This window comes from Protomyctophum bolini (assembly GCF_963924005.1).
Source record: "Protomyctophum bolini genome assembly, chromosome: 4".
Classification (NCBI taxonomy): Eukaryota; Metazoa; Chordata; class Actinopteri; order Myctophiformes; family Myctophidae; genus Protomyctophum; species Protomyctophum bolini.
The window spans coordinates 2115366-2129898 of NC_137865.1; the positions used below are offsets into that span (position 1 = coordinate 2115366).

The 14533-nt window shown below is 44.7% G+C and overlaps 2 protein-coding genes across 3 annotated transcripts in view; both read left to right on the forward strand.

The window, feature by feature from the left end:
• Positions 1-14533, forward strand: part of LOC308313869 (extracellular calcium-sensing receptor-like) — a gene marked incomplete at its 3' end in the record, with an annotated part of 196766 nt that overhangs the window by 47271 nt on the left and 134962 nt on the right. The window lies entirely within an intron of this gene.
• Positions 1001-9174, forward strand: LOC308314167 (uncharacterized protein). 2 transcript variants are annotated; one of them, XM_080761620.1, is made up of 3 exons: positions 1001-1254; positions 6055-6706; positions 6791-9174. In XM_080761620.1, exons 1-3 carry the CDS (start codon positions 1050-1052, stop codon positions 8541-8543), a joined length of 2610 nt encoding a protein of 869 aa, XP_080617746.1. In that variant the 5' UTR covers positions 1001-1049; the 3' UTR covers positions 8544-9174. The 2 variants fall into 2 exon arrangements, with proteins under 2 accessions (XP_080617746.1, XP_080617745.1); XM_080761619.1 differs by having other exon boundaries at positions 6055-9174.

Sequence of the window (14533 nt, forward strand, 5' to 3'; positions counted from 1 at the left end):
ATGGATACTTTCTGCTTCCAGTCACTAGTTTAAAGTCTCATTTCTCATGTCATAATATTCTTTTTGGAAAATTATGGGACCCATTTATTTAAAAAATGACCATAAAGTCGAGTATGTTCTGAGGGGTGTGGCTACCGTTACAGTCTATGATCGGGAGCCACCCCCCGGTTCGAGTCAAAATAAAAACCAACGAAGAAGAATAGGGGAAGTCCCGCCTCATTGTCTGGGCCAGCCAATGGCCAGCTGGGCCTAAACGGATCTAGAAAGATGGCGATTTACAATTCAAGGACTGACCATAGAGTATTAAAAGGATAGAGACTGAACTGGCACGAAGCTCCGCCCCCTCCGCTATTCATGTCAGTGGAAGTTGCTCAGTGGCGTTTTGAAGCACCCGGAAGGCTGCCGGAAGGACCGTCTATTCCCGCATTTTTTCGCTGATTCAGCATTTGGACACCAAATTTTGGTGTCCAAATGCGGAAGTGCAGCTGGGCTTTAACATTGGGCGCTCGGTTGCACAGGGTTTCCTCGTCAAGAATCCACGGGTCCGCCTGCAGTCCTTCCTCTTACCACTAGGGCCCAGCGCTTCAACATTGGAGTGCAGCTGGCCCCTTGGGACTGACAGGCTTCATCTTACGTCCCCGGTCCATATCAGACCCGGATAACGCTTTGTCCATATTTTTTTTACAGTCTATGGTCATTCCCCAGTTCTGTTCTTCTCATTGCCTCCTGCACCTCCCCCCCCCCCCCCCCCACCCCATTTCTATCTCTGGGACCCCCAATTTATATTGTAAAACCAATGTTAATTTAACTCTGAGAGTGTACAAATGCAACCAAAACTATCATTTAGCACCCCCTGGAACTCTCTCAAGGACCCCATGGTGGTCCCCGGACCCCACTTTGGGAACCACTGCTGTATGCTGAGAGTGGGAGGAGAGTGGGCTGGTCCTCCTGCTTATGTAACTGTTCTGTTCTGTCCGGTGTTGATCTGGATTCTTGGGAGTTTAGCCAGGAAGCGGAGCAGAGGACTGTGGCTCAAGAAAGACCACAAAATGTCAGCAAGTAAAGTCACATCCCACTCGGTAAATGCGGGCCTTAAATGTGGACCGTTAAAGTGGACCGAAGGAGATGAACTATTTGAGGTTTTCAAAAGAGAGATGGCGTCCAACAGTGTTCCAGCCGCGGAGTCAGAGGAGCGACAGCCAGAGATCTACCAGGCAGCCCTTCTGAAGCAGCCTGTGATAAAGTTGCACATAGGTATGTGCATCTCCCTGTACACTTTATTTTTCATCTTCAACAGAAAAGCACATGCACACAAATGTTGTCGGAAATCGAAGGAGTGACGTTATATGGCTCTAAATCAACTGTTGATATTGCACAATGTGTGTGAGCGTCCGTGCGTGCGTGCGTGGGTTGGTGTGTGTGCATGCGACAGACAGAGTTTTGATTGATTGATTGAAATATTTATTAACAGTTTGCAGAATTTCAAGCACAAACTCAATACAAAGACTGTTAACTGAGTGGACGACCCAATTAAACATTAGGCCTACACTTGTTTACAACAGGGTCCACCATGTTCAATTCATCAAAACATTTAGAGACATACAAAAGAGACAAAGAAAGGAAAGGTAGGCCTGGCCTACTATGTTTACCCAGGGTAACTGGACTATAAGCATACTTGTTTACAGCCAGGCCCTGCTTATTTCATAGAACATTTAATCGTGTGTGTGTGTGTGTGTGTGTGTGTGTGTGTGTGTGTGTGTGTGATGGGCCAATGGTTAAAAAAAAAAGTTAAGCTTTGAAGTGAATAGTGACATCTGCTGGCGAAATGCTATACTGCATTTAATTTAGGCAGCAGAGAGTGAAACACTTACTACAGGACACAGCAAAACTTTAGTAAACCTATATTATTAGATTAGAATTTTTTTGTGAAATCTTAGAAGGAATGTACTCACAATAACACACAATAGTGTTTTGTATGGAGCAGTGTGATATACAGTATGTTCGTATGATGGGGAAATATTTGACACATCTAATGTATTGCTTATGGCCAATTAATAAATTCATGTCAGATTTAATTTAATACTTTGTATTGCACAGATGCACATTGCAATGTTGATTGAACGTATTGATTAAATAACGTTTAGTTACAAATATAGATGTTCCACTTTCGTCTACTGCATTGCATCAAAATAATTGCAGTACCCCACCCTAGGTTTGAACTCTCGACCCTCCGCTTACGAGTCCAGCACGCAACGGACAAGCCACGGAAGTAATTTACTGATAGGGTTTCCCTGTAGGTGTTATCATGGTTGCGCAAGCCGATCCGTGGCAACTCAAAGTATTGAACCAGTTCGAGGAAATGAACCAGTCACTGCTTCGGACGTCATTGGTCACGTGACTTTTTACTTACTGAAGCAAGCTTCGAAGCAGTGGTTCATTATGCAAATGAAGGTGGGGTTTGAAGCTTGTGTCGGAGCTTCAGTATCAGACGCCTATCACTAGTGTGTGTGTGTGTGTGTGTGTGTGTGTGTGTGTGTGTGTGTGTGTGTGTGTGTGTGTTTTCAAGGTTCAAGGTCTTTACAAAAAATACAGGACAACAAGAGACATGAGACACCATAGCATAAACAGAGGTCTGGGCGCATCTAGTGCAGGTATAGAATCAAAGATAAAAAATAAGAAAGGCTACATCAGAAAAAAGTGCTAGGATATAAAGTGCCGGCATAAAGTGCATATCATCACCATGTTACTGGCAGCGTTGACTGCACGAATCGAGGCAGGGACAAAGGAGTGCTTATATCTGTTGTTTTTGACAACGGGTGCACCCAGCCGACGGCACGATGGCAACAGCCTGTACTCTGAGTCGAGTGGATGGGCATTATCCTGCCGAATGGCCCTGGCCTTCATGAGCAGCTGTCTATTGTAGAAAGGCTCTCCAACTGGATGCCAGTAATTTTGGAGGCAGTTTTCACAACTTGTATCTTTAATGGCGAGGTTACCATACCAACAGATGATAGAGAAGGAGATAACAGAGTGTACATAGGCACTGTAGAACAGTTTCATCAGGTCTCTGTCGACATTAAATCTGGCTAATTTCCTTAAGCAGAAAAGGCGTTGCTGGCCCTTCTTACACAGCATGTCAGTGTTTACTAGGGATGCACGATAATTATCGTCCCGATAATTTTCGACCCGATATTAGCAATTATGACGTCATCCCGATAAATTCGATAACATTATAATAGCGCCGATAATATACTTTATATGGGCTCGAAATTGCGATAATTTTGGACGCAAATGCGCCTGAAATTTTATCTGTGCGACATAAAAATATAGTTGGTAGCAACTATGGGACTACCAATCATTTCTGTGGTGCGCCCAAACGCTCCCCGAGTCGCCAATCTCTCCGGAGGAACGGCTGAGACGAGAGAGAGAGAGACGCTTCTCCACTCTGTCTGTTGCAGTGTGTAGTTCCATAGCAGGCTAATAGCCCCACCTGCTTGTCCTCTCTATCTCCCCTCTCTCATTTCACTCACTGACTCGCATTCATACGAACGGTGACTGTCTGAGCTCAGCAGCTGACGTCTGACGAGCGCGTATTGGTGCTCGTTCATTCATCGCGCTGTTGAATGCGTGTCACTCGTTACCGGTTGTAGTTTATTAATTTGCTCCAGTTGTGTAGCATTGTGAAACGCGACGTGACTGTTTTGGTTGAGAAATGTAGAAGTAGTAGCTGTTTGGCTACATGATGCTACAGACCATGCTACAGACCATGCTAATGACTTGTATTGTATTGTATTGTATTGTATACTTTATTAGTCTCCCGAGGAAGAAATTTGTCTTAGACAAAGGGCCCGCATGCAAGCGTAACCCTAGTCCATGTCGCCACAGTGCAGCGCCAAATACATCTTTCTTGCATCATAGAAAAAAAGAAAGAAAGAGAGAATGGGGGATGGGGGGGGGGAGCAGATGGAGGGGGGGGGGGGTGAAGACATCATAACACATACAGTTGCATTGTGTAGGCACGGAAGCTTGGGTGGGGGGTTTGTTTAGGGTCGGGGGCTTGGGCCAGGCACAAAAAAGCTCTCTTCCTACGCAAGCCATCGAAGGGATGGGCTGCGCGGGGGGAGGAAAAAAAAGATACCTAGCTGCCGGGGGGGGGGGGGGGGGGGGGGGGGGGGGTAGAAGGCGGTTGTGTGTAAGACATGTGTGTCCATGAGAACAGTTCGGTGGAAAGTTCATTTCCCATGTGTTTGTGTAAGTGTGTGTTCCTGGCATATCTCCCCAAGGTCATGTCACGTTGCCTCAAAGTCCTGCGTTATCATGGCAGTTCAGTGGAAACGAACACGGCCCATAGTCTGAAGACACAACAACAGGTGTCAGGGAGGGTGGGGGTTGAGGTGGGGGGGGGGGGGACTTATATGCTAACAACAACAACGTCTATCACTGGAACTTGGATAGTGTTGTACTTGTGTTTACACACGCACACACACAGACAATAGTGGTTCTCAAAGTGGGATCCGGGGAGTCAGAGTTTACAAATGGAACGAAATGGACCCTAACAGGTCCATTTGGTTCCATTTGTACCCTCTCAGAGTCTCACATTGATTTTACGATATAAATAAAAAAATATAAATTGAGGTCCCTTGTGTAAATGGCATTAAATGGGGGGTCAGTATAGCCTAATGCATGTCAAACTGGGTGTCCTTGAAATAAAAATGAGAATCACTGCTAGAGCCCTGGCATATATTTTCAAATGGGGGTCTGTGGGCTAACAATTTGGGGTCCTTGCTCCTTGACATGGAAAAGTTTTGAGGCCAACTGACCGGACACACACAGACATTCACAGACATTATATTGTTGTTTTTATTAATTAAAAAAAATTCACACCTGTGTGAAGTGAGGGGCACTCTTATCATCATACGTCATCTGGCCAATCACAATTTGCTCTGGGACTCCCAATTTATATTGTAAAATCAATGTTATTTTTACTCTGAGCGTGTACAACTGGAAATGTTACATTTGTACACTCTCAGAGTTACAGACCCATAAGGGTCCATTTGGTTCCTAACTATATAATTTAGCTGGGGACCCCCTGGAACTCCCTCAGGTACCCCTGGGGGTCCCCGAACCCCACTTTGGGAACCACTGATATAGCCTACTATACTGTAATTGCTTAGGTCAAAGCTGTGTTACATGTACCGTTACTCACTAGTATGTATTTTTTATTCATGTCTATATATTTTTATTATCGGTTATCGTATCGGTATCGGTCTTGAGAAGCAAGAAGTTCTCGATATCGGTATCGGTTTAAAAAAAATCAATATCGTGCACCCCTAGTGTTTACATCAAATTTCAATTTGCTGTCAATAATCGTACCCAGGTATTTATAACTGGGTACGATTTCCACTGACTGGCCACAGATATCAGTGTTCTGGGTGGGATGGGGACCACGTCTGAAGTCAATACAGAGCTCTTTTGTTTTTGAGATGTTTAATTCAAGGAACGCATCATTGCAGCAGGAAAATAAGTCCTCTGTGACCTGGCCATGCCCAACCTCGTCATTGTCGAGAAGGCTGACAATGACTGAGTCGTACGCATATTACATAATAAAGCGGTTGTCGTGATTTCTGGGACAGTCGTCCGTGTACAAAATAAACAAAAACGCAGAAAGAACACAGCCCTGTGGCGAACCAGTGGAGGTGGGCAGAAGGCTAGACACTGTGTCATTCACCCTTAAACATTGAGATCTGATGGTTAAAAAGTCAAGGATCCAGCCCACCAGACATGGGTCCACACTGAAGGTGTTCATTCATTTCTCAACAAGAACATGGGGCAGCGGGGCTGGATCGTATCGTAACGTGTGTGTGTGTGTGTGTGTGTGTGTGTGTGTGTGTGTGTGTGTGTGTGGGGGGTCATCAGGCAGGCCAGGAAGTTAGTTAGTTTCTAGTTGCTGCTGTCATCCTAAATGTAGAACATTATCAGTTGCTAATACAACACAGCTTGCATGTTATTTTAAAACATGTTATGTTTTTTCTCTCTCCTCATTCTCCATCCCAGATGTCTGTCACCAGATAATTCATACAGGAGAGAAGCCCTATGCCTGTGACCAGTGTGGGACTAGGTTCAACCAGAGCAGTGCTCTCAAACGTCACCAGAAAATGCATATAGGAGAGAAGCCCTATGCCTGTGACCAATGTGGGACTAGGTTCAGCAGTAGGGGACATCTAGAACAACACCAGATAATTCATACAGGAGAGAAGCCCTATGCCTGTGACCAATGTGGGACTAGGTTCAGCACGAGCACTGCTCTCAAACAACACCAGATGATTCATACAGGAGAGAAGCCCTATGCCTGTGACCAATGTGGGACTAGGTTCAGAAGTAGGGGACATCTAGAACAACACCAGATAATTCATACAGGAGAGAAGCCCTATGCCTGTGACCAATGTGGGACTAGGTTCAGCACGAGCACTGCTCTCAAACAACACCAGATGATTCATACAGGAGAGAAGCCCTATGCCTGTGACCAATGTGGGACTAGTTTCAGCCAGAGCAGTCATCTCAAATTTCACCAGAGAATTCATACAAGAGAGAAGCCCTTTGCCTGTGACCAGTGTGGGGAACAGTTCAAATCGAGCGGTGAGCTAAAAATACACCAGATAATTCATACAGGAGAGAAGCCCTATGTCTGTGACCAGTGTGGGACTAGGTTCAACCAGAGCAGTGCTCTCAAACGTCACCAGAAAATGCATATAGGAGAGAAGCCCTATGCCTGTGACCAATGTGGGACTAGGTTCAGCCAGAGGGGACATCTAGAACAACACCAGAGAATTCATACAGGAGAGAAGCCCTATGCCTGTGACCAGTGTGGGACTAGGTTCAACAAGAGCAGTGCTCTCAAATGTCACCAGAAAATGCATATAGGAGAGAAGCCCTATGCCTGTGACCAATGTGGGACTAGGTTCAGCCAGAGGGGACATCTAGAACAACACCAGAGAATTCATACAGGAGAGAAGCCCTATGCCTGTGACCAGTGTGGGACTAAGTTCAGCACGAGCACTGCTCTCAAACAACACCAGAGAATTCATACAGGAGAGAAGCCCTATGCCTGTGACCAATGCGGGACTAGGTTCAGCCAGAGGGGACATCTAGAACAACACCAGAGAATTCATACAGGAGAGAAGCCCTATGCCTGTGACCAGTGTGGGACTAAGTTCAGCACGAGCACTGCTCTCAAACAACACCAGAGAATTCATACAGGAGAGAAGCCCTATGCCTGTGACCAATGTGGGACTAGGTTCAACAAGAGCAGTCATCTCAAACAACACCAGAGAATTCATACAGGAGAGAAGCCCTATGCCTGTGACCAATGTGGGACTAGGTTCAACAAGAGCAGTCATCTCAAACAACACCAGAGAATTCATACAGGAGAGAAGCCCTATGCCTGTGACCAATGTGGGACTAGGTTCAACCAGAGCAGTGCTCTCAAACAACACCAGATGATTCATACAGGAGAGAAGCCCTATGCCTGTGACCAATGTGGGAAACGGTTCATCACGAGCAGTGTTCTCAAACATCACCAGCTAATTCATACAGGAGAGAAGCCCTATGCCTGTGACCAGTGTGGGAAACGGTTCAACCAGAGCAGTGTTCTCAAACATCACCAGAGAATTCATACAGGAGAGAAGCCCTATGCCTGTGACCAATGTGGGACTAGGTTCAACAAGAGCAGTGCTCTCAAACAACACCAGATGATTCATACAGGAGAGAAGCCCTATGCCTGTGACCAATGTGGGACTAGGTTCAGAAGTAGGGGACATCTAGAACAACACCAGAGAATTCATACAGGAGAGAAGCCCTATGCCTGTGACCAATGTGGGACTAGGTTCAACCAGAGCAGTGCTCTCAAACAACACCAGATGATTCATACAGGAGAGAAGCCCTATGCCTGTGACCAATGTGGGAAACGGTTCATCACGAGCAGTGTTCTCAAACATCACCAGCTAATTCATACAGGAGAGAAGCCCTATGCCTGTGACCAGTGTGGGACTAGGTTCAACAAGAGCAGTGCTCTCAAACGTCACCAGAAAATGCATATAGGAGAGAAGCCCTATGCCTGTGACCAATGTGGGACTAGGTTCAGCCAGAGGGGACATCTAGAACAACACCAGAGAATTCATACAGGAGAGAAGCCCTATGCCTGTGACCAGTGTGGGACTAAGTTCAGCACGAGCACTGCTCTCAAACAACACCAGAGAATTCATACAGGAGAGAAGCCCTATGCCTGTGACCAATGTGGGACTAGGTTCAACCAGAGCAGTGCTCTCAAACAACACCAGATGATTCATACAGGAGAGAAGCCCTATGCCTGTGACCAATGTGGGAAACGGTTCATCACGAGCAGTGTTCTCAAACATCACCAGCTAATTCATACAGGAGAGAAGCCCTATGCCTGTGACCAGTGTGGGAAACGGTTCAACCAGAGCAGTGCTCTCAAATGTCACCAGAAAATTCATATAGGAGAGAAGCCCTATACTCCAATGTAGGACTAGGTTCAGCAGTAGGGGACATCTAGAACAACACCAGATAATTAATACAGGAGAGAAGCCCTATGCCTGTGACCAATGTGGGACTAGGTTCAGCACGAGCACTGCTCTCAAACAACACCAGATGATTCATACAGGAGAGAAGCCATGCCTGTGACCAGTGTGGGACTAGGTTCAGCACGAGCACTGCTCTCAAACAACACCAGATGATTCATACAGGAGAGAAGCCCTATGCCTGTGACCAATATGGGACTAGGTTCAGCACGAGCAGTGTTCTCAAACGTCACCAGATAATTCATGCAGGAGAGAAGCCCTATACCTGTGACCAGTGTGGGAAACGGTTCAGCCAGAAGGGTGATCTCAAAAGCCATGAGATAACTCATAGAGGAGAGAAGACCTACCACTGACAGTTGAGGAGTCCTACTACTCACTTAATTACCTTTTATTATTATATTATATCATAACTTTCAGCGACACAGTGGATTAAAGTTACCATGGAAATGTCATGATCGTATAATGTTGAATGTTGAAAACGTTGGTCTTTAAGGTCAGGTGTGATTATATGATGATAGTATACTTATTGTCAGTCTTTCTCTTTTTCTTGTATGCGTTGTGACCATCTGACCGTTGGTGTCAAAAAGGCAAGAACGCATATCTCAGGAAATAAATAATTATATTTATTTCCTGAGAGATGCGTTCTTGCCTTTTTCACTAGGTGTAATGGTGTAGAAATGCCATTCATATCCCACTTGTTTTTAAAAAATTATATTATTATTATTTCTTTAAGGCAGATAGATCTGTGATGGATGAGCAAAATGTCCCCTGTTGCCATCCTTACAGTCGATCCAGTGGCATGCCTCCTTTGTCCTGGCCCACATCTTCTCTGTCCATACAGAAAATGGCGAGCTCACCTCCACTTTGTTCGAGCCAGGAATCGTAGTGGAGGATGAGGGTAGAGGAATGCTCATTCCTCACAGTGTGCTCATGTGCAGCTACCATCTCTATGCTGAAAAAAGGAAACATTAGATACCATTAGAAACTGGGGCTGCACAGAGTTGTTTCAGCATCAACATCACAATATATCATGTGAAGGTTACATTTAATCCCCCCCCCCCCCCACACCTTTCTCCCCCTCACTGTATAATATGTATTTTCCCTTTTTACCTCCTTTATGATGAATTCCTGTTCTGTTCTTTGGCTATATATAGAAGTGTCTATTTGTACGTCTCTAAATGTTTTGATGAATTGAAGAAGGTGGACCCTCTTGTAAACAAGCGTAATGCTTTATTTTCACAGTTTTGATTGATTGAAACCTTCATTTCAGGGGAATCCAATTGAGACCAGTCTCTTTTTTTCAATTGCGCTCTGTATACAGACAAGAACCAATCACCAATGATTTCACATACATGACATGTACACAAGTTAACAGTAATTCTGCAAACTGTTAATACATATTAAATCAATCAATCAAACAATACCATGGTGCTAAAACGTCACATGAAGTCTGTGTGTCAATGTCTATAATGCATACTTGTACTGTAATGTATTGGCTTTAATACATATATTATGCTATACTAGGGCTCCCCCTGTTGACAACTGTTGTCATGTACTATAATTTGTTTATAACAATGCATGAATCATTACAATAAATAAGTACTAACAATCAATAACTTGTGCATTGTAATCTGATCACAATGAAGGCGACTAAGTGTGTTTTTATAAAGCTGACTTTGAAGGTCCAGTATCACAATATTGTGATATATTGTGTAAGTGGATTCCTATAGAGAAGTCCAGTCAGATTCTTAAGTTGGCAGAATTGTCCGTAAGCATGTTCTTATGATGATGAATCCAAATCCTCGTAACTTGAAGGGGTGTGCCAGTTCATTCAAATTATCATAGACGCACCACGTATCCTAATTAGCATCCTAATTACCATAGGGAACCACCCCACCAATCCCATATAAGGCATTGGGAATTCACTTTCCTTTTTTTTTTTTATATATATATTTTTTATCCCACGATTTTGTAACCCATTTTTCACCCCTGTGCCAATCATCTACTGTGATCCTGGGCTCTACACACCCTCCGCCAACCTGGGGAGAGCAACGGACTTAACTCATGCTCCCTTCATGCCTGAGTGTCCAAGTTGCTCCTTTACACCTGACAGGGGGGAGTTTCCCTGGTTGGACGTAGCGCGTGGAAGGAACACGTTATTCCAACCAGTTCCTTTCCCCTCCATCAGGCGCGGGAATTCACTTTCTACCTGTGTTCACCCAGGTGGGTGTGGTTTTGCATGACTCCATGGCCTTGCCTGCAGTCACACCTGTGTGTGATTGCAGCACACAGAAATCACAGGACCTCACACACAGAAATAAAGTTGAATGAAGTAAAGAATACCTAAACTAAAGTCTAAATATGGTGGAACACCAGATTCCAAACATTAAAAATCAATAGTGCTGTGGAGGTTACTGAAGTGAACAGACATTTTCATATTTTCAATATTCATGAATGTATTTTATTATTTATCTCACAATAGTCAACTTTCACCACTAGACATCAATGTAAATTTGGCTGATATTGGCATATTATCCATATGTCATGTTCAGAAGTAGTGGATAGTAGTGGATATAAAACATTTTAGCACTCGAGGGTGGGTATGGAGGGGCTTGAAGGCAGCAACTGCTTGGTATGTAATGGTGAGGCAATAGGGGTGTTGAAGGTGATATGGTGGTTGAGGGGTGGGATAGGGGGGCTTACAGGAAAATGGAGGTGGTGGCTGTTGGTATGGGGTGGGGGTGTATGGGGGGGGGGGGGAATGATGGCGGGTGGGGTGGTGGTGGGTATGGTGTGTTTGTTTGGGTTGGGTTGTAAACTCTAAACCAGTGGTTCTCAAACATTTTCATATCAAGGACCCACATTGACATGCATTCTGCAGACCCCCATGTGAAAATATTTTCTGCTAGGGAAATGTTTTGAAGATTTATCAAAAATGTTTCCCAAATAGCTGATCTAACAAGCTCAAAATGGGCAGTAATGGGACGCGTTTGTGAGCTTGTAGATTGGCTATTTTCAAAGTATAAAATGGGATTAAAGAGGTGAAATGTTCAATATTTTGCTGTGGACTGCCTGGAACTTCCCCAAGGACCCTTTGAGGTCCTCAGACCAAACTTTGAGCATCATGCAGAGGGTGCTGTTTTTCCTTTGTTTTCAGGTTGCTATAAGAACAAAAAAGGCACCCTAAGAGTTCTCCACAGTGTGCATATATATATATTCTTTTTATTTTGGGCATGGTGTTAGGTTAGGTATGGTATAGTATAAGGTTTTCAAAAACCATCGCAAACTAGTTGGGTTCGCCCCCTAGTGGACTTTTTGCAATGAATCTAATAATAAATGGGTCAGTACGGCCTATATGGTTACAAATGTAAATAATTGATAAAAGTGATTTTCCAATGGATTATATTAGTATTGGGTATGCTAAATAACATGCCTTTTTTGAAAACTACATAATTGTTATGATTTTCTATGTATTAAATCCCAGTTTATAGGCATTGTAAACTCACGGCAGCCATCGTGGACAATAAGTCCAATGCTCATAATAGTAGGCTATTATCTTTGTATGCATTATAATCACTGTTAATGTAGAGACTATGCTGTGTGATAATTTAGACCTGAGGCTGATTTTAAAAAATGGCTACGAAAATGGCAAAGATTTGAGTGTTTTTGTTCGCTCTGAAAGGATATATATTTACAGCTTTGCGCCACATTTTCAGAATTGTTCAAAAATGCAGATCTACAAGCTCTTAGATCTGCTGTTTTCTTTTTCTTTTTTATCCCACGATTGTGTAACCCAATTTTTCACCCAGTGTCAATTATCTAATGTAATCCTGGGTGCTACACTTCCTCTGTCAACCTGGGGGGGCAGCGGACTGACCTCATGCTTCCTTCTATGCACGAGGAGTCCAAGCTGCTTCTTTTCAACTGACTGAGGGGAGTTTGAGTTTTCCTGCCAGATGTAGTGTGTGGAAGGAACTTGTTATTCCGACCAGTTCCTTTCCCCTCCAGGCGCCCCAGTTGGCCAGAGGGAGGTAGTTTAGAGACCAGGATTACCGCATGTTTTTTGCGAGGGTACCTACCCTAGGGGACACGGGGGAGAACATGCAAACTCCACACAGAAAGGCCATTTCGCCATATGAGCACTGATGACGCGGAGGAGAGAACACGCCCCCAGGACCCACAGTGTCCCCAGGGGGAATCGAACCCAGGTCCTTCTAGCTGTAAGGCGACAGCTCTACCGACTGTGCCCCCGGCCCGATCTGCTATTTTTCCACAGCTAAAGTATAACATGATGCTTTAAACACCAAAAGGAGTTCCCGTCCTGAATGGGTTAAAGGTTAAAGTCCTACTATTTGTTACGTACGTTGCTGTATGCGAGATTTCTTCTCCGTAGTTGACACATCTCTTGGAGCGGTGAGCTACAGCCGTGCCAATCTCAGGAATCATTTGTAGTTGATCTAACCCCCCAATCCAACCCTTGATGCTGAGTGCCAAGCAGGGACTGAACCCCCAATCCAACCCTTGATGCTGATAGCCAAGCAGGGACTGACCCCCCCAATCCAACCCATTGATGCTGAGGGCCAAACAGAGACTGACACCACAATCCAACCGTGCCAAGCAGGGACTGACCCCCCAATCCAACCGTTGAGTGTGGGAGAGACATTGGGTCCCATTTTTATAGTCTTTCATGGTATGTGTACGGATATAATTAAACTTTGCTGTTTCATAACTTTGTCTAACTATTGATTCAACCCTCCGTAAAGGAGTTAACGAACAGGTATGGGTAATCCGTGATTTAACACAACCGTTATATTACTCAAACACACACTTCCTCCAAGTTGCAATAAAGGCTCGTGTGGCAGGATGGGCGTGAGCGTTCCCACGCTGTCACGTCCCATCCTCCGCCCACTGATTAGGGCTAGATTGTATCAGCGGCTTTATAAGGTGACGCGTCGGCCGTGTTTGTCAGCTGTCTGTCTCTCCCCTCTACACTGCTGGTGGGTGACACAGGCTCTACGGGTTCGAGTCATCCCCTGCTGTCCCGTGGCGTGTGGTGAAACAGCACCGCGCCACCTAGTATACTGCTTTACCTGGCTACCGCTGCAGTGGGTACAACGCCAGTGCACGTTGGTATCATTAACGCGGGGCCGGCACCACACCTGCTGCTTTGCTGCACCTATTCATTTGATCCACACTCGGACTGCAGTGTGTGAGAAGGCGCAACCCACGGCCACGAGTGGTCCTCTTGTTGATCGTGTTGACTCAATGCCCTGTTGATTGTAGCCCATAGCGGCCGTCTTCTTATTCTGCATATTATAACATATTCCTCTCTATATTGGCTTGTGTATATATATATAGATACTTAGTGCTGTATTATATATATTACAACTAGGCCCACTATAGGCCGGAGAGAGATCACTGTTATTATCCTGCACCATACTTGCCCCTGCGACAAGCTAATCTATCTATCCGTCTTACAGGACCGGTACCGGGGACAGCCACGCTGGAGCAGAGTACAGCCGTCCAGTGGTGGTGGTAAAGCCCTTTTCTTTGAGTTTGTTGTGTTGTGCTTTATTTTGAGTTGCTGTGTCGCATATTGCCACCACCCTGGATAGGTGAGCCTGCCAGCTCGCCTCCTCCCCCCGGTACTGGCTTGTAGTGGTGTGATATAGATATATATCACCCATTCTTGAGATAAGGGACAAAACTTTTTTCAAACTGGATTTTTTTTTTTTTAAGATACATTCAAATCAAATAGATGTATTTGTAGACACAGGTCTCAACTACCAATCTTGAGAAGGAACAGGTTTTTCGCATAACATTTCTTTCTAAAATGGGACATTTATGCACTTAATACCTGATTCATGTCAACTCCGTCAGACACACTAAAATCCCTTTTAATTGAATTTTATCATTTCAACAATAATATAAAGTCC

What these genes read in the sequence shown, in the direction of transcription:
- LOC308314167 (XM_080761619.1), top strand. Translation starts at nt 1,050, where the DNA reads ATGTCAGCAAGTAAAGTCACATCCCACTCGGTAAATGCGGGCCTTAAA. An exon ending in TGTGATAAAGTTGCACATAG is followed by an intron (nt 1,255 to 6,054) that starts GTATGTGCATCT and finishes TCTCCATCCCAG; the next exon opens with ATGTCTGTCACCAGATAATT.